We start from the raw sequence: 20,686 nt of genomic DNA on the forward strand, positions 1-20,686 counted from the left end.
AAGTAAAATATCCCATTGAATTTATTTACCATTTGAACTAGCCGCTGACTTTGGTATACTTGAATTTTGATGACTATCCCCCCCTTCCGAAGACTCCGACTTCCATCCTGGCAGTGCTTCACCGGGTAAATTGCCGGACGTGTGATTGTGCCCCTGTAAACTCAGCCCCTGCTGCAGTAATCCGTACTGCCCTCGCGTGATCTGCAACTGTTGAATAATCTGTTGCTGTTGGATCCCTAATTGCTGAAGTGGCACAGATGATTTCTTTTTGTCAGCAGTCTGCATCAGATGCGACTGTTGAAGAAGATTTAACTGCAGCTGCTCTTGGAGTTGCTGCATATTCTGCTCCAATTGTTTCCTCCCCAATTCTGCTAATTGATGTTGATGCTGAGGAAAAGAATTGGGAAATGCAGTACCATAAAAATGTATAAAAAAATCTCTATCACTAATATTTTATGAAATATCTAAATTTTGACTGGACAATGAAGAGACAGTAAACAGGGGAATCGCCCCCTCCCCCGCCCTCCGTCCTGTCCCTCACCTAAAAAAAAAGAAATTCGTCACTTGTGAGGTGGAGGAGTCTCGTCGAGAAAAGCAGATGCAAAGAATAACGCCGCGTCTTCTTGCCGACGGTGATGAATAAATCAGAAGGGATGGGGCGAGGGAGAGGGGGTGGCCAGTGAGAAGGAAAAGGGGGAGCGCATGGTATAAGTGGAATGGGTGGGTGGATGGTTTTGGCCTCAGTATTTTATGGGATACCTCGAAGACAAACACCGAGACACAACGGCTGACGGCGTCGCTTAATTGCCCGAGCCCTCTCCCCTCCTACCTCTCACTTCATAACCCCCCCAAACCCTCCTCCCCCACATCGGTGTTTTCTTCATCCCCTCGTGGCCGCCCTGCGAATACCGAACCGTGAGTTTTTCCGGAACGTGTAGCCCATCCACTAGTCTTTAGCGAAGGGGAAGGCAGGTTTGTGTTTCGTAAGTACGAGGTAAAATGCCATTCATCATATCAGCATAAATGAAAGGGACGATAATGGGATAATGACCATTGTAAATGATAATAAGTGCGGGGGAGCAGTAGAAATTTGTTTTAAATATTTTGTTGGGGGATTTTTTTATTGTTCTCTGTAAGCACAGGACAAGTGATCAGTGATAGGATAGGTCAGACTGAATTTTCTCGTTATTTTGATTTTTTATATTTTATGAGGAAATCGGGGAATTATTGCACATCTCAATCGTTTGTATTTCAATATTTGAAGTTTCCGATGACCTGTTTTGATACATGTAATTTTCAACTTACGCATATACGAAGTTTCTCTGAAAACTTTCTTATGCTATATCTAGAGAAATGACAGGGCAAAGATGGTAGTTATACTGAGCTTTTCACAACGGAAAACTCTTTTTTCCAGTCTGTGGGTAGCATCAATTTTATTGAATTATTTTCTATTTCAAGAAATACTTGAAAACAAAGGACTGAGAAATAAATGATTCCGTGCATTCTACTGAATTTGAAAATACTAATGAAGACATTTTCATTTGAATCTCTTTGATGTAAGTAATTCTGCTGACGCTAACATCTTCATAAAAATCGACAAGTACGTTGCAACCTTTAATCGAGGACAAGAAGGTGGCTGAGGAGGTAGAGGTGAGGTCAAGGAGTGTATATTTTCACATGACCATTCAATATTTATCTAAGCAGACCGTCCAACTCCCCTTACAACAACTATAGCACAAGTATTTATATAACCACCCCAGTCCACTCCTGCTTATTGCATTGTATTGTCCACCTCTAATTGTATCTCACCTATTATCGTTCTTTCCCACTCGGCAAACAAACATTTCCCCATTATTTGTAGTCGAGTGTGCTCTCGAAATAACGTACGACTCTCCAAATAGTGAAATAACAAGTATTTAAATTAAAATTTAAATTGCAGTGGGAGTAATTTTTTTGTGTTATCAAACAGAATAATTAAGTTGCAGCAGTAAAAAACACAGACGATTTCCTCATTTCCAGGAATTCGTCTTACTCTATTAGTCAGTGCATTGTTTTAAAAAAATTCAAATGGATTATTTTTTTAATATCCACAGGAACAATTAGAATTCCTCTTTGCATTTACAATCTTTTCGACACGCTTTTGTACACGTGCTATAAAAATATTTTTTTTTATAACCATGAAAAATATTGTTACTATTATTTTGCCGAAAATTTTTCACAAAGTTGACAAGTTGAAGGGGTTGAAGAGACTAGCGAGTTTGAGGAGTAAGCAATGCGAGGGTTTATTGTTATCACAACGGTATAGAAGGGAGCAAGTGTTTGCACAGACCGAAAAGCATTTCAGTACTTCATAACAAAACGAAAGGAGGAGAAATAAGAAAAAAAAGTAAAAGAAATAAAAAGAACAGAAAAGTTATAAAAAAAATTCTCCGTCAAACTTTACCTCTGAATCTTGAGGCTTTTGAATTGATTAATTAATCCCAGTGACCTGGAATCGAACAAAAGCCTCCCCCATCGCTATATTTATCGTTCGAGGTGAATTTTTCATTAAAACCTTACCAATTAATGTACCTTTTTAATAAAGCCACGATTAATCTACCGAACCCCTCCCAGGTTGTTCACCGACCGTTTTCACATCTGAATTTTAAGAGGGTGAAACTCCCCCTTGTCTCCATCGTTTGTTATGATTATAATTTTGAAAATTAGAATTACCGATTGGTCAAGCAGACGGAGGAGTAGATATTGAAAAAACAAACTCACATTTTTTAGGGTGAAGTAGCCTAGACGGTCTTGACTGGCAGCATGATCGTTAGACGATTCCTGTGGATGAAAGAGGAAGAACTCATTCAACTGGCGATAAATTTTTAAGAGATCTAATTATCGAGCAATTAACAAACGAGGGTTCATTACTCGCCAGTGTTTTTCGGAGATTTTTTCCCACAAAACAATCTTGTTTTGTTGCACAAGTCAATACAAATCCAATACTTGACAAACCTGATGATGCTGCTGTTGCTGCTGCTGTTGCAAATACAGCGTATGCTGCATGATTGATTGCAGCTGAGTTGGACTCCAAGTTTGTTGCTGCAGTAGTTGCTGCATCTGATGAATTCCGCTCGCTGGGCTGAGCATCATCTGGGTGGAATTCTGAATGGGTGGACCACCAGGTGGACCACCTGGCTGTAATGGTCCCTGAATTGGATTTGTGGGTGATGCCCTTTGGGGTGCTTGAGGACTCTGATGGGGACTGGGTTGGGAGCCTGGTGTCCCTGAACTTGGTTGCTGTGACTGTTGGGCAATTATCGGCTGCTTTTGCTGGGTCATGGGTGCTGCTGTCACTGTGTGTTGCCCAGTGGGACTGAGCTTCCCATTGCTTCTATACTCGATTGTGATATCTGACTGATCGGCTCCCTCGGAGCCACCACCACCACCACCTCCACCCCCTCGTTCTCTTATTCGTGTCTGTTGCACCTTATCCTTTTCTCTCTCGCGCTCCCAGGCCAAATCACGAGATTGATGTTGTTTCAGGGCTGCGTACAGTGTTGTTGCCTGGAATCAATGATTTTTTTCACCTAATGACGCAATTGAATGTATGACACGTGGGTGACACTCTGGATGGGGTAGAAGGTCAGAAAGACCTCAGGTGAAACCAAATAATTAATCAGTTTTAATTACCCGTTTAATTTTATCTTGTTATTCATTGAATATTGTTCAACATTGAAATTCATCCCATTAATATGAAAATTTTCAAGTATTTGTTTTATAATTTTGATAATATTGATCTTGGCAAAATAGTGAAAATCCCATCGTTGTTGTGGAAAACTCGAATACGCCAAAAACTCATTCCCATCTCCCAACAATCTCTGTACGTTCAACTGTTTGCATTACGAGGATTTGTTTTATTAACTTCCACCGTCTCACAATTTCCCCACAAGTAGGTTTTGTAGATTCATGGAATGAGGTACCGGACGGATTCATCCGTTAGGAATATATACTTCCGTGGAAAATCCAACCCCTCCTTGAATGGAAACGGATGTCGTGGGTAAGACAGAGACATGCGAGAGGAGTTTTTGGGGGATGATGGGATGAGTTTTGTTGAGAAGACGATTCTACATTCTCTTATCCGGTATTTTGGTGTAGGGAGTACAATTTTCTCATCACTGCAAACTTTGAAAATCAGCGGTGAGTTAGGGAAATGCATTTGCTGATTTGCTGATGGTAAATGCGTGAGTACATCGATAGGAGACTGATTGTACGCTCCATGCACTCGGCCATAATACACCATAAAAAAATGGCCCTTCACTGGGACTAGTGCAACAAAACGTAGAAACAGATATGAGAATTCACGAGTAAAATTTCCCCTCCACTAAAATTCATGCTTATATGTCTGTTATTTCTATCTCTGGCTGTGGAAACAAAGTGAAAATCCAGAAAACCCTCAGCGCTCTCTCCGAGTTCTATGCTAATCTTATTTGTGTACGATTACGTATGTTTATAACATGCAAAGAAATTCCCCGTGAGCGTTATCAGTGTTTAGTCAGGAGCGTCAACCACAGGGCATCCACCCACCTCGCCTGACAAAAAAGTGTCTCCGCTCTTTGTACTTGGTCGAATGGAACACAGAACGTTGCAGAAAGAAAATAAGCAAAAATGTTATTTGAATGTATTTATCTTGATCCAAGGAAATTGTATTTTCTCGCAATAATTATTATTCTGTTCTGTGAATTGAATGTATCAGAGCACCAGAGAATTTGTCAGTTGGAAACTTGGGGCAATGACCTGTTGGATTTTATGGAATGTCAATGTACGATGATGAATTCGTGGGAAAATTCTTATTACCCCAGGGAAGGGACACAAATTCTAGCCCCAGAACAATCTCAATTCTCCATTATTTTGGCATTCCTAGTAGATCAATTATTTACCCTCAAACAAACGGAAAAGCATGAGACTCATTTAAGATAATTGCACTTTTCTTCATCATACACTCACCTCCCCCATTCACCTCCTCAAACATTCTCCAAATTACTGCGAGTGCATCTTGCTTTTAATTTCAGAAAGAGTTTAATTAATAAACCTCCCTCAACCCTTCACCCCAAGATTTCCCATACCTCTTTTTCGGAAATCCTCAAGTCTTGGTTTTTGCATCGAGTCGCTTGGAGTACCATCAAGACCGGATGAAGTTCCTAAGACGTCAAGAAAAGGTTAAATAAAGGCCGGTGCCCTGTTGTTAGCGCTTCAGATTTTTCAGTCCTTGGTCGAGGATGAAAAGAAATACCGTCGGAATCCCACATTGACGATGCCACCCCCTCCCCCCCCACTCACCGCGCTTATTTCAATTCATCGGCAATAGGAAAGCCTCATATCTTTTATATATTAGAATTCTCACTCCACTCGTCCTGTTTACTGTTTGGATTTATTCCTCGATCTTCGGAACGGGAGAAAAACCCGATCGAGAGTTGCTCATCTTGGGAGTCTTTTTTCTTTCTCCGTAAACACAGAGATTTTTTCAAGTTGAAGGAGCAGAATTTTACCGCACAATTGTAGAGGCTAAGATCGAAATTAATTGCGTTTGATGTTAAAGGCTCTCTAGGGGTTGTCCCATTTCCAATCGTCGCGAGGAGTTCCGAATTTGTGTTCCGCTCTTCGATGGCGCGGTGACGAAGTAGTTAAGGGCGGGTTGGATCAGACCAGTCACTCTACTCGCATCTGGTCATTTCTGTGGTTTAATTCCAGTGGCCCGTACACCGTAAGGAATTTGTGTTTCGAGAATTACAAAAATTTTATTCCTTTAACACAAAAAAACCTTAAGGGCCTCTCATTTAATTCCTCTCTTTATTCCCAGCACAACACGGCGTATATTTATGATCTTTACTCTCATGTGATTCACTTCTACTGTTATTTTTATCGCTCGAGATAACAGTTTCGAGGTAAGATTAATTCTCGTACGCGTCGATAAATTCACGGGGGTAACAGGGAAAAATAAATATAATTTTTTTTATTAGGTACGCGGAAAGGGGGAGGTGGAAGGTGTCTCGAGGCTCGTTTGGTATTCACACGGACGTGCGCCAATCAGGGCGAGAGTGTTCCACCTTTTCAACAGTCTCATTCGAATTCGAATATACCCGGGCTACGGCTGTTGACGTTTGTCATAATATTTTAATATTAAATCGCGTTACATTCAGTCATGCGCTCGCATAATCAGGGGATGTTCTGTTCCTTCGGGTAACGGAGGCAACCGGTGTCGAGAATATTGCGCGTGAATGCGTGAGAGTATACGGTATTTGACGAGTGGGATTTTCGTGATGAGGGGGTGGGGCTTTTTTATGAGAAAATGTTCAGACAATTGTTCTGGGGCATCATTGTTTTGTTGATTTTTCGGAGTACAAAATTTACGATGAATTTTTTCATGTCCACAAATGATTATCCATTTGTTATTGCACTGGATTTTTTTTTCACCGAGTTCTTCTTTGTTTTAATTTGTTGGTTTTGAAGAAAAATTTCAATCACTCTGTAAGACAATAAAAAGATTCATATCTACCGAATATTCTCGGTTTGTTGGTTGGCTCGTTAATGAAAATCAAACAACGTAAAAATTAGTTTCACCCGGTGGTTAATCGTTCCGACCCTTCTCCTTGCATCTGTGATGCCCGGGGGTTGCTTCTCGCTTTGGCTTGGAAAATTGTCGGAGATGCTCTTCGTGTAGAAACCTTAGTCAGCCTTTGCTTCGACCACAGCTTGCTCGGACCTCTTTCGGTGAAGGGGAAAAAAAAAACCCGTAGAAATGGAAAAAGAGCAGAAATAAAATAGAAGGCGTTGTCGGTGCCGCTTTCTGCCTTCTCCGAAGGTTTTCATTTTTATTTTTACATCACTTCCTTTTTTTTCCCCTCTCTTTTTTGGTTATCGCCGCAGCAGTTGTTTGATGTTTGTATTGGAGGACCTCGGCGTATTTGTTTCTGTTGTTTCTTGGAGGTGCGTTTGAAGAATGCCGAACGCCAAACGCCAAATGCCGTGGGAAGGATTTTTCTCAGTATTTATTCCGTTTTTGTGCTTGGATATTGTATGTTTACATAAAGTATTATGGCAGGTTGGTGGAAATATGTGGAGAGTCAAGTTTCCAAGAAGAGAGATACGTATGGAGGCTGATCAATAGGTTTTTTTCCACTGCAATCGGGCAAATTGAAGGACCAGAAAAATTATGGTTTCAAGTTGATTAGAGATTGTAAAATAAATGAGGAAAATTTTGTGAAAAATATCCACCTCGAAATAACTAAAAATTGACTTAACCCTTCCTTGTTCTTCCGTTTCCGTAATACAGGACAGAAACTCCGTGTGATCTCTCCATAAAAGGCTTAATAATTCAGTATCAATTAGCGTTACGATGAATTATGAACTCGCCCACACTTTCTTCACAAAGTTTCCCACATTTAACTCGAAATGACATAAAAAAATATTTTGAGACGTAAAAATGTGGTGCTGCGGTACTCCTTCCTCCTGGTTTTGAATTGTGGCGGGCGTTAAGAGTCGAGGAATTTTTTTTCTCCCGCGGTATCACGCTCGGTCGGTCTCCATTAAAGGTCCCTAAATCCCTCACGCGCGCCCACTCGGGCACCCTCTTCGTTTTAACCCCCTCCACACCCTCGCTTGCATGTATGCTCTATCCTCACTCTCTCTTTTTTTTTTTTTACCAGCCCCTTGAGAGCGGAAAAGCGTCCATTCACGCGCGCGTCCGCTGGATCATGACCAGGCATACGGGTATTCGTTCTCACCACGCGAATACGAGGACCTCGGGTAGACGAATATTTATTCGCAGTCCATTTTGGTTTGTTTGCGAAGTGAGCCACCCGTTTTTGAGGAAAGTGTAACGTCAACTGGACTGACGACCAAGGTCTCGGGCTCTTGAATTGCTTCGATTGTTGACTCCAACATTTATAGGTAAAAATAGGGAAGTTGAGCACTTGAAAAATTTTTACTTTGTGTGAGGTCAGTTTTTTTTCCGGAAAAGGGGAGAGGGGTTGATAGTTGATTGATTAAAAGGAGTCGTCATAAAGAACTTTCAAGTTAAAATTTCCCCCACCTTCCACTGATGCCATCAAAAGTCTTCTGTTCCCCTTCTCCGATTCACTCTCCCGAGAATAAATTTAATTTTTCAACTTTCTCGCTGAAAAATGACTCGCTGTCAAGAATGATTAATAGCAATAATAACAGAAAGGGTTTTTCGGAAAATCATGGGACAAGAGAACGGGTAGGAAGAAGTTGGTGGTGCCGTCGGAAGGAATACCGGATGAGATTGCGGTTAAAAATTGCACGGTATTACTTAAAGTCCCCCTTCACCACAAGTCTCAAGCCTTTCTCACTTTTCCCTGATGATACAATTAAGTCAGACATTGAATTTTCTTACGCGTAAAATTATCCAATATTTTTACTCCGATCGAGAGAAGCCCAGCTGCTCCATGTTAAGGGGTGACTTAACTTCTTCAAACTCAAGTATTATGAATATTAATAATTGTCGAAGTCTTTTCCTCCCCTCGGTGAAAAAATGAGAAAATAAAAAAAGGCAAAAAAGCAGAGTCGATTGCGTTTCGGACAATTTTCCCGGCGATTTAGAGCCCTCTCTTGTTTTACCCTCTGGTGAGCACCCTTTCACCGGCCCCGATCTAAATCAAGCACCCTGCCACTTTACTTTATCACCCCCACCGCCCACCACCCCCTGAGACGAGTGAAGATCGATAATAAAAAAGAAACAGTAGACAAAATTCTCCTCATTTTCACGTATCATTTTTTTTCTCTCTAATTTCGCACTTTAAGGTTTAAGTTTGGCTTTGGGAGGTAAAAAATGGGAAGATTCGGGTGAAGGGTGGAGGTATGGAGCGATCTCGCATATTTCACATGCAGGGTACTGTTTTGCTTGGCCCTGGCAATATTATTACCATATTTTTCACATAATGCGACCGCGGTGTATGTCTCTTATTTCACGTGATACCCCACTCTAACACGATGAGGTGGTGGGTGGGAGGGGGGGCCAATGCATTTTAACGTCTTATCATTCATTGCGCGGAGCCTGGTTTCACCCCAACGTGACTACAAACGAAACAAGACTATCGTCTTTGTTTCCAGGAAAGAAAAACAGTGGCGTTCGTGATTTATCGAATTCCTAAATCACTGGTATTTTTTAATAAACATTGAGTGATGGAAGTCGGAAGAAAAAATTTCTGAAAATTTCTAATGATGTGGCGGTTAAATGTCTCATAGGGTCATTAATAATAATATTTATGGTAGACATTTTTTTTGCCCGGTACAAAAAAGCTTTTGGGCAATTCTTGATGGACATTAATCTCAAAAAGGTGAATTCGACCCCCACCGATTGACAATGAAAAACGATACTGTCTAATTAACTCCCTGTTTACATGAAGGAGCGTGCAGCCGAGCAAATTAATTATGAAAGGCGAGTAGCCCACTTCTTGTTTCCATCTTCTCCGTTACACACTGGACGACAGTGTTATACGTATATCCAACCCCCTTCCCCTGTGCACTTATTTCGTGTTTTATGCTCTAGCCGCACCCTGTAAACACTCCTAGAGTTTGTTTTTCCACGGCCTAGTTTGCCTCCTCTGAGATGTCCACGAAAAAAAAAGAGTAGCAAAAAAATTACTCTACTCTCCCTTCCTCGTTCCACTTACAGTGTTGTTTGGATTATATTTGCAACAACGCGGGGCGTGAAAATTCATCGGAAGAGTAAAAAAAAATTTATGGAGTAAAAAATGTGGGAGCGATGGGAAATTGAGGAATAACGATTGTAAAGAGTAGAAGGAATAGATAAAATTTTAGGGTCGTCGAGTGGATGTAGTGTATGCAACCCATTCACCATCGCTATATGCATGAAAAGACTGAAAATTCTAACGCAACCTATTCGTGTGTAGATTCCGGAAAATTATGGTCGATAAAGAAACAAATTTCAAATTCCGGGGAACACCGGGCGTTACAGTTTCCGAGGTTCGTATAGAATTCGTTTTCGCGGGGGTGTTCTGCCGTTTCTATTCCGATATTTGAATGGATGATGGGGGAAATGGTTGTGAGAATTCATATGCAAATGTCATAAACAATTTGTAACATCGTAATAAATTTTATTTTTACGTCAAATCAAAATTGAGTGCCAAACTTTTGGGAATAATTATTTCAACGAGTGAATTTGCAGACGAGTGATTTAAATGATTGTCTGGCGAATTTTACAAAATAATTTCTTTGATGATGAGTTAATCGGGATAAAAAATAATATACGATAAAAATTATTTACTCTGGTATTATCGTAAAGTGTCTCCGAGATTGTAACAGGACAGGGGTCGATGCCTTCAAGAGTTGTGTACGGAGGGACCCAGTAATTGAATATTGATATATAGACCGATGAAATGATACCGAAACCATCGGACATCCCCATTTGTATGAATTTCTTCGCTCCTTCTCTATCTTTCTCTCCCCAAGTTATAAAATGAAGAACACGCGGAGGGGTGGGGGAGGGCGGATATATGTGCTCACCCGACAATATTACCCACAACAGCCCTTCTTTATGTCCAATGATATTTATGCATTCACATGAATTAGTCAAATTGAAAATTTGGCTTTTTATTACGCTTGTTTTACGATGTTTTTCGAGATAACGTTGAATGTCTTATTTAATAAATTTATTTTTTATTCATTTTACGTGAATTTGAAACTTACCCAACTGCAGTTAACTGTCAGACTTATTTTCCAAATGTAAAACTCACCTGAAACAATAATAAAAATCATATGTAAGAATTATTTCATGATCTCTCAACAAATAAGAGGAGGTAAATAAAAATTTTGTCTTATTCTGATTTTGACTTCCTCTCGAGTTTGTGGAGTTGCGTGAATTATGAACGTTTGATGCCGGAGGGATTAACAAGAGATAGTGACAAAGATACAGTTTAACCCCTGGGGTGTCCTTCAAGCAGAAAATATTTTAGTCTTTATTTCTTCTACGTGATCGCATCACCCAATATTTTATTCCTGTTTTTTATTCAGGTGGAAGGTGGCTCTCTCTCACCCTTGTTCACTCATTCCATTCATTCATTTTTCTTCCTCGAGTGTATATCTGTATTTAAAGAAATGGTTTATGTGGAGTGAAATTTCTCAGAAAAATTCTAATGCTATTAAAATGAAATTTCGAGTAATATCTGACGTGTAAAAAAGGGTGACTTTTATTTATTTAATGGATAAAAATTTTAAAATAAAAAAATCGAAGGAATTCATCAATGACATATGCGACAAGTGACACTTTTTCACATTAAAAATTCATTGTTAAGGTAATTTAATAAAGGAGAAGTAACAAATCACCATTGAATCTATAAACGCAGCAGTTTATATGCGGGGACGAGGTCAGCCCCGTCGAGATATATATTTTTCAATAAAACTTTCACGGATACGTGTAAAAAATGTTGGACTGAGGGGCGGAGGGGAGGCTTTCGTCCCCCCAACGTAGGTGGCAGTCGACGTTATTTTTTATCTTTATTAGATTGCCGAGCATCCGTTAGCAAAGGTTCGACGTGCCTCGGATAAACGCTCGCATGAATATCGCTCGGTGCTGCCCTTTTTCTTTCGGATATTCTTGGGACGAGGGGGAGGGGGGTGGCTTAGTGGAGGTAACACGTGGCGCATTTTATCGTCCACTTGGCGAATCATTTTGGCTGTATCAATTGATAAAAAAGGAAAATTTAAGGAAAGTGGGGAAAAAAGTGGATTTTCCGAGAAAAACAAATTATTTTATGACAAATAAACTCATTATAATTGAATAAAAAAAGGTTTTTATTAAGGTAATGCAAACTGTCCTTGTCAGTGCCCCTTAAAGGACTGCAATAAAATTTTAATTATCGCAAAAATGAGTAAATTTTGGGAAATCGTCAACTCAAATAACTCCCGCCTTGTTATCGCAATATAACACAAGTTATGTCGCCAAAAACGTAAATTAATGGAGACGTAACGAGTGGGCGTAACCGTAGGCTAATGCTCAGAATAAATCTGCGGTAATAGTAAGTAATTTGGCCTATAAGTCGATAACAAATTGGGTTTGCCAACGGCAGTCCGGCTGGCTCGTAATGGCAGGCAACTGACCGGATCCAGCCTCCAACCTCTCCCACCTACTTTTCCCTTTTTCTCTTTCAACCCTCCTCCCTCATCCACTACTCTGCCCTGTGTTTCTGTGCTCCACTGCTGAATCCCTTCGCACCCTTCCCTTTCCACCTCCCGCCACTCCGTATTCATATTTCACGGACTTGTAATATACGGAAAGTTTTGTTTAAGCCATAAAGCCAGGATGACCGAGAGGCGGCTGGCGGTGCCTGAGTGAGAACGGCGAGATGGGGGGGTAAGGTGAAGGGGGCTGGTCGTCACCCTTTGGTGGACGCGTGGAGAGTGCGAAATAATTCACGTTTCAGACTTGTCTCGCACTCTCTTCCCGGCATCGCCAGTAGAAATGTCTTCAGTGGTCAGACGCGATGATTTCAGGACGATTTTTTTTACTTTACTTGGAAAAATTATTAAATTTCTAATGAATAGTCCTTGGATATGGGATCATCACTGATAGTTCAAAGACACCTGGAGTTTCCGAAGAATAATTAACTAGTTTTTCAAGGGGAAATTGAAAAATTTTGAATTACAGATTTAACTAAGAGGCTGAGAGTCCACCCGACGACGAATCAAACCAGTTAAAAGCTCAACACGACTCTTTTGCATAGTACGACCGACACCTTGCGTGTCCATTAGGCCAGGGCGATGGTGCGGGGTTGGGGGGAGGGGTTCTTGGACAGCGCATGGATCTCCACCCTATTGCCACTGTAGAGGGGTAAGAGGTGTGAACCGTAAACGCGCCACGTGCGACAAATGGAAATGGACCAAATATCGCTGCAAACACTCGACCATACCCTTCATCCCTCCCACCCTCCGAGCATTTCGATATATGCGACACTTTCTCTTCCATCTGAAACGCTACAAGCCCTCTCCCCTAAATGCTTTCGTTTATGCTGCACAATTTCTCCACCGGTTTATCCCCTTCCTAACAATTCCTACACTTTTGAAAATCTATCGGTCACTCGGAATTGTACCTCCAGATATCCACGAAATATCACATAAGCCACTCTGGTCGGGGCGTGAGCGAAAAAAAAAGACGGGGAAAAAAAAAACCGGGGTTTCGACCCCTTCGGCGAGGTTGAGTGAACGTAAGGGACAGTTTATGGTTGCAATTTATATAAAATTGTATTTTTTTTTCTATGATTTTAGAAATAGAACGAAGAATCAAATATTTGAGAGAGGGAATAAAGACAAAAACTAGTTCATAATAAAATTTATGTGCTGCTGTGTTTTTTCGAATTATTGAACTTGCAACAATTCATTTGATTAAATAAGGCGTTTATTCAATTTATTCATTCATTTGTAGCTCTGTTCCCATAAAAAATAATTTTGTACCCTCCCATTATATTGTCTATAACAAATTCTTAAACAATTTTAACAAGACCCTTGAAATCATCAGTGGAGGGTGCACTTACCCCGAAAAATCGACAATTTCACGGAAAAAAATGAATATAAAAATCTGTAAAATTGAATGCATCAGTTCGTTCATTTATCCATATCCCTGCGTTTGTTCATTCATCCAACTTCTCGGACGATATAGGGAAATGGAGAGTTGGAAAAGAGTAGATGAGGTGGGGGGAGAGAAAGAGGATAGGGTAGATGGTTGAAGCGCCACAGTCGAAGTGAGAGGGTGAGTGCTTCTAGCTAAACAAATATGTGTTCACATACTCATTCACCTATCTCTCAGTCGGTCCTACCTACTCTACGACCCTTTTAAAGACATGGACGCAACCCCCCTCCTCCCTCTCCCCCTCGTCGTCTCCGCTCTTTCTCTCACCCCTTTACCCCCTATTCTACAGTCCACTGGCTCCTGCAGCTCTCTCTATTTCTCATTTTGCTCCACTCTAACCTTTTTCACTACTTGTCTACTCTTTCTCCTTTCCCCTCGTCAAACGCATGAAACACACGCACAAGGGGCGGACATGGCTGAGTCAGGTTTCCTTGAGTGTGCGAACAGTTTTCAGATGTAAAAAATATAAACGTTTTTCTACGGATCTATTCGCTGTTGAATTCTTGATGAAAAAAAGGGGAAAAATATGGGTTCAGGGTGTGTTAAAAGAATTGAGAAGGAGATTTGTTATATTTGTGATTGAAGGGATATTATTTCATGTCTTTTGTATGTCAATCGCAAAATTTAATGCAAATATCGGAAGCATTTATTGAGACAGGATATTATTGAGGTTGTGGTGAGTATTTATTGAAGAAGGAAACAATTTAATTTAATTTATTCTAGTGATAATTCATAAATTGAGAAGAAAAGTTCATCATCCTTCCAAAAATCTTTTGATTAATTTCCCTAATTCGTCTCCTCCCGTGAACAGCTTTTTTGTGTATCAATATTAAGCCAAATGTCTACGTCTCCCGAGAACAGCAATATATTGTCGTGATATATGCCTCATCCGTATATAGATTCGTGAGAAACTCTCGTGTCTGGACGTATTCCCCCCGAAGATGAGAGAAAAGGCACACACTCGTCTCACTCATAAAGTATCGAAACGATTTGTCACGGCAGTTTGTGACGCCGACGATTCAGGCGACTGAGACTAATCCCTAGAATATCATCGTCGTCTCCTGTTCGTACGTTTCTACTTCGTTGTACTACGGAAAATCTCTTTCTCTATCGTGTCATCCCTCTGGGGAGTTATCAACCCTCCTCCCCTTCTCCATCTCTTTTTACCTCCTCCCCCCCCCCCTCCTCTCCGCCAACTACTCGTCTCTTACAACTCAACTCGTATAACGCGTATCTCATCCCCTCGGGGGCTAGTCTTGTGATTTCCTTTTCCCCTCGACACAGGTATAATTCATGAGATATATTCCTGTACAACTCTTTCATTTTTTCATAAGCAAAAAAATTACTTGTCATGTTTTTTCTCTGCTTTTGAATGTGAATGACTTCATCAGGAAGTTGGAGAAGGTTTAATTGGAAAAGTGGATGAGATTAATCGCTCATTTCTTCTGCTATTTGTGCTCCTTAAATCAATTCCATTGATTTATCCCTAAATTTAAAGGCAGTGGAAATTTCACCACTTGGCAAAATCCAAATACATTCGGCGGGAAATTCAAAAACCTACCCCTAGAGGCAGAGACGCCTATCGTGTTTATTCATGAATTTTTTTTCTCGCAGCAAAGAAACATTTTATTACGTATAATTCCTCAATAATTGAGAGTATAAATAAAACGTCAAATGGCCATAACATCGCGTGTATCACGTATAAACCCCAGAGGCAGTTATTTGTCCTGTATCGCGTGGCAATGTTATTTATTTTCTCATCGTATTTTGCCTCCTTCAACATTTTGCCCGTGCGTACACCGGCACGGTAGCCACGCGACTGCCTGAAAATGCAATCCAAGTGTTGGGGTGTGGGCATTCGGCAATTTGTGACTCTCACACTCACTCTTACTCTCTCACTTTCACTCCACCCCCGTTCCATCACCCTCAATTTCTCTCTCACTCACTCGGTTGAGTTTAGAGGTTTGCGAGGAGTCAGTTTCGCTGTATTTTGCTGCGCCCCACTGTTCGCAATGGGGATGCGAAGCGTCGGCGCCCAAACGACGATACACTACAATCCCCCAACAACGATACTCACTACAACCCCTCATCATCAGTGCGTGCCACGCGCTTCGGTCGACAGCACGCACCTCGCCCAATGACAAGGGCAAGATATGCAAATTCTAATTGTTAAGAGAAAATTCAATTGTTGGATTAATTTTCTGTGAGACATGAAGCAATATTCTCAAAAAAAAAACCCACAAATGTCGGCAGAAAATGCAGCAAATCGTTCACCTGAAATTGTTATTTTTGCATTCTTCAAAATGAGGCCCAATTGCAGAAGGAAATCATCACAAAAAATTTCACATTCTGTTTCTCAAACTCAACTCACTTCACTGGAAAATAAAACACTCACTCTCCTCGCCTTTTTGGATCAAACACATCACTTTCGTCACTGTTCCACTTCACCGCGATTCCAATCACTCAAGTTTTCCAAAAAACTTCAAATGTTTATCACAGATATCACAATACTTCTCTCCCTCAAGCTCAAAACTCCCGAGTCCACTTAAAAAACTTTAAATTCTCTCCCCACCCACGGACTCGAGCCACTGAACATAATTCGTTGCCAATGTTGGTGGCCCGATGCACAACTTGAGTACACTCGAGTTGATGAAGTCAGTTATATACTTTCGTTTGACTCTCGTGCAGTCCCGAGTCATGCAACTCACTCTCCCGTTCATTTCTATTTGAAAACAAAAAAAAAATGAGAGCACAAAAAGTCAGTTACGTTTTATCTCAACTCTAAAACTTTTTTCATCGATGACGTACCCCGAAACTCATCAAAGCAACTCCATCAACTCGGAAATAAAAGCACAAACTCACTGGTAAAATCACTGTAATTCACTGGAAAATAATCACACCACACACTAGTCAACAAATAAATAAAAAAATTTCCCGATATAAAAACTCAACCGAACAATAATAAACTCGCAAATTGACATTAAAATACACCAGCTGTATCTTAAAACTGACGTTGTCTTATTTATCCCACAGCGTTCGATGCAACGAATGATGATCAAGGCAGCACAATATGTAAAAAAGAGAGTGGGAGATTCACCAAAAAGAGTGAGAGAGACTCAAGGGGTGGGTAGGGGGAGCTCCCCTCATACATAACCGACACACATTCGTTCGCATGACCCTCACACCCCCGCTAGCCCCTCAGACATCCCCCAGGCGTCCATGTAAGTATGACAAAATGAGCCTTCGAAAGTCCCTTCCCCCGCCCCCCCCCCTTCCCACCCTCCTCTCTCTCCACCGCGGCCAAAAAATGTGTCAGTAGGTTTGAACCCTAACCTCGAAATGACTAAAATCATTCAACCCCACCTGATGGCTCTCGGATAGCTTGCATTACCTCCTCAATGCACCCCACAATATCCACACAACAGGGTAAAATCAACAGGAAAACTGAGCGACAGTACCGGTACAGTTGCGATGTAACACTGGGGTGGTTTTGCTTTTGGCCAAGTGAGAGGTGGTAGGGCGACTTGCTGTGTTGTGTCGGATGCTACCGGGTACCTCGCTACTTGTTGTTGAGATGCCGAGGGGGTTGCGCTGCAAAACAGGGGGGAGAGGAGAGTCACCAGTTGGTGTGCGAGTGAGGAAGAGGGAGAGAAAATGCCGATATACCTGTAGGAAACAGCGAGGAAGATAAAGTGAGATGGAAATGCAAGGGAGTAAAAGGTGTTAGTAGAAGGGAGGAAACGAGTGAAGCAACGGACGAGGCGGGGAGGATTGAAGTTAAAGCTGCCTGGAGGGTAAGAGAAAGGAGGGGTGAGGAAGAAGGGGGGGGGGCGGGGGAGAGGTTTGTGTGGAGGTGAGAGAGACGAGGCCAAGTATAGTCACCAAAAAGGAGGTGGTGGCTTTACGGGAATGGCCTTGCGCGGGAGGTAGCTAGGCGAGGCTAGGGTAGAAGGAGAAAACTAGGGGGGTGGACTAAGGGGTGGGAATATACTCCAACGGACGCCTCTAAACACTGGGGTACTCAATGCGCAATACACAACTGGGTCGTTGCAATGATTTACTAGTGAAAATAGTCGAAATTTTATCGAAATCACTCGAAGTTACTCAAGACACGCTGAAATATTCTGGAGGAGTGCTCACATTTAAATGACTGATGACACTGATGAATTAGATGAATTATATAATTGAGTGATGATGTGTCTTGTATATCGAATTTATTGTGATAACGTCGAGCTGCGTCTGACACGCGCGTTAGATGCTACGTCTTCGACGTTGTGTGTCGTACTGTTCCGGTTGTACGACTGTTTTCCTTCTTGCCCGTTAAAACAATAATGCAATATTTAACTGTACACTGAAAAAGGGTGGGTGAAGGAGCTTGGAGGATTGTGAAGAGGGAGGGAGGCACTGGTGCACATTTTGCCTTTGGAATAAAAGCGGGGGCTGATCCACCCCTTCTTCCACGTTGTACCTTCAACCATGGGGGTATACATAGTCTTTTGCTCGGCTCACTGGCGTTGCATGCTATGTGCTGTCTCCCTTTAGATTCACAACTCTCCCTTCACCCACCTTTTTCCCCCCTTGTCTCGCTTTAACGCACGTCTACCACTATCCTGTTATGCGACGGGAGCAACAGAGCTAGTGAATATAGGGGCGGCGTGTTTTGTGGTGGGGGTATTGCGATAGGCGGCGCACAGTAGACTCGCGTGGGGCGCAGCTCAGTGATGTATATAGATATATGGATGTATGTACATGTATATAGTGTATACAGAGTTGGGAGAATTGCTGGAGACATCAGTGAGGGGGTGGGAGACGGGTTATAGCTCTTTGGACGGTATCTGGTAACCGAGAGGAGGCGACACCAACCTTAGTCGAGGGACATTGGGAACTCTGCCGATGTGCTTTTTCCCAGTTTCAGGTATATTTTATATTTTCACGAGAATTCAGAAAATTATTTGAGTATTTTTGGAGTAGATCCACCACAATCATTTTATTTTACATAGAGATACGTGGGAATGGAGATGATCAGGAGAGCTTTAAATAGAGATAGATGAGAGCTTGGGTATCTGGTGAATTTGCGTTCCACATTTGTACATTCATAGAGAATATATAAAGTCGAAAATTTTCTAGATAATTTAGGATCGGGTACTTCTGAACATCATTATAAATTCAGGGAACGGAATGGACGATATTGGAGAGATATTACAGAGAAATGAGAGAGAGAGAGGGGGATGGGGGTGGGTCAATGACACGAATAATTTTCAAGCAAAAGTCATTGATATTTTGGATCACTTGATGAATTAATTTTAATTTCCCACCCCCATGTGGGTGTAAAAATAGAGGAGCTTGAAATGTTGGGGCTCGGTAATAAATGAAAGGGGATGAAAAATGTAAAATAGGTGGAGATGAAAAAAAGTAGTGAAACTATATGGGGAAACTCTGCTGGTTCAACACGATGGACCAAGGCTTAGGAATGGAGAGAATGGACTTGCATTTTATGGACATCTGTATGTATCTTCAACTGCTTCAACTACTCGAGGGACGATATATCTATGTATGTAATTCAGAGGGCCAATGCCAGTGGTTATCCAGGGAGCAAAACTTCCCCCGGTTTCAGGTGGCAACAGGGTAGGGGCTGACTCTCTAGCCAATAAGGAGGCACTATGACACAGGGACAATTCAAATGCTGCCCAATAACAAACGTCTTTTGTTGTTATGGCAAACTTTCTCCTTTTCTCTTCCTTCCCTCTTCTGTTTGCACCCACTCACTTCCTCCTCCTCCTCCTCCACCCCCTTTCCCACCTACTCCACGAATTTTTGTCCACCCTTTTTGCCATCCCTTTCCATTCTATCGCGCAGCCTCCCGATGTACTTTTTTTCCTTCTTTTATCATTTCATCCTGTTCGTTTTTTTTCCATCATCCCTTTCCTCTTCCTTCCTGCTCTGAGAAGCTTCACTTCCTCCCCTCCTCTTTCAGTCAGCCTTGTTTTTCTTTTTATCCTCTTTACACTCCCTTCTTTCCTACCTCTTACGCTGCTTTCATATATATCCTTACTCCGGATAAAAAAGCGTCAACATATTAAAACGGCCTGCGCAATGCTGACTCCGCTTTGGGGAAAAAAGGAGGCTGATCTGCCCAGGAAAGCTTCGGAGGTCGTTCAGCATTTGCATGCGACGCATTTGGATATTTCTTTTATTCCTCTTTTCCATGGATTGATTCGGTGGAGGAAAGAGGGGATGAGTAAGGAAACAGGTAAAAGGGAAAATTGAGTATAAATATTCATTTAACTTCATAAAAAATTTTACGAGTCAAAATATTAAGTATTTCTTGGATAAAGAAATTTCACAAACTTGTTGTCGATTGTTTACACAATTCTTATTACATTTTTCATTTCTCGTCTCAAAGGAGGTTGGGGAATACAAGCTTAAGTCAATTAACCTCAGTCGGCCAAAAATTTCCATAAATCTGGTCGATATATCGCCCCTGTCAGAATCGAAATAAAACCAACGAATTAACATTATTAATTCAGTCAGGGTGGAATACATTAGCTGGCGAAACATTTTGACGTGCATGAAAAATTACCACAGACTGAAAATGTCAATGTGCTCACTATTGTGGAGGTACAGTGGGTGAGAGAGGGGAGGAGCATCTGTTGAAATTAGCCACGTGCAGGTAATTCCGTACATCGTCAGGGTAACTTTTATTCTGGTATGTTTCAAGAATAGGGTGAGAGGGACAGAGAGAACGAATCTAAGTGTAAAGATGGTGATGGAGGGGTGGGGGAGGAGACATTGAGGTTCTAAACTGAGGAGAGAAAGGGAGTGGTGGCAAAATTGAAATTTCTACGCTCGAGTGGCGACGCAGCAACTCATAAAAAGTTTAAACGTTTCACTCACCAATGTGTGTGTGTGTATGTGTATGAGTGAGTCTTGCCCTTTTTTTTCTCTTCCCAATATAAACTCCTGCACACCCTACACCATCATCCCACACCCCCTCGCACCCCACGCCAGTTGTCGATTGACTCGATTCTCCTGCGTGTGGCG

At 41.6% G+C, this 20,686-nt stretch overlaps 1 protein-coding gene across 23 annotated transcripts in view; it reads right to left on the reverse strand.

Annotated features, from left to right (window-relative positions):
- The window catches only part of Foxp (Forkhead box P), a 138,264-nt gene that overhangs the window by 15,254 nt on the left and 102,324 nt on the right, over positions 1-20,686 (reverse strand). For 21 of the 23 annotated variants that reach the window (XM_064123311.1, XM_064123325.1, XM_064123327.1 and 18 more), the window contains 3 exons: positions 2,995-3,546; positions 2,761-2,820; positions 30-387 (listed from right to left, as the gene is read on the reverse strand). In XM_064123311.1, the coding sequence (XP_063979381.1) occupies positions 30-387; positions 2,761-2,820; positions 2,995-3,546 (970 nt within the window). Of the gene's footprint in view, positions 1-29; positions 388-2,760; positions 2,821-2,994; positions 3,547-5,105; positions 5,258-15,919; positions 16,752-20,686 lie in introns of those variants that run through there. The other 2 variants (XM_064123331.1, XM_064123330.1) reach the window with 2 other exon arrangements.

Source organism: Diachasmimorpha longicaudata, chromosome 6, assembly GCF_034640455.1.
Source record: "Diachasmimorpha longicaudata isolate KC_UGA_2023 chromosome 6, iyDiaLong2, whole genome shotgun sequence".
Lineage (NCBI taxonomy): Eukaryota > Metazoa > Arthropoda > Insecta > Hymenoptera > Braconidae > Diachasmimorpha > Diachasmimorpha longicaudata.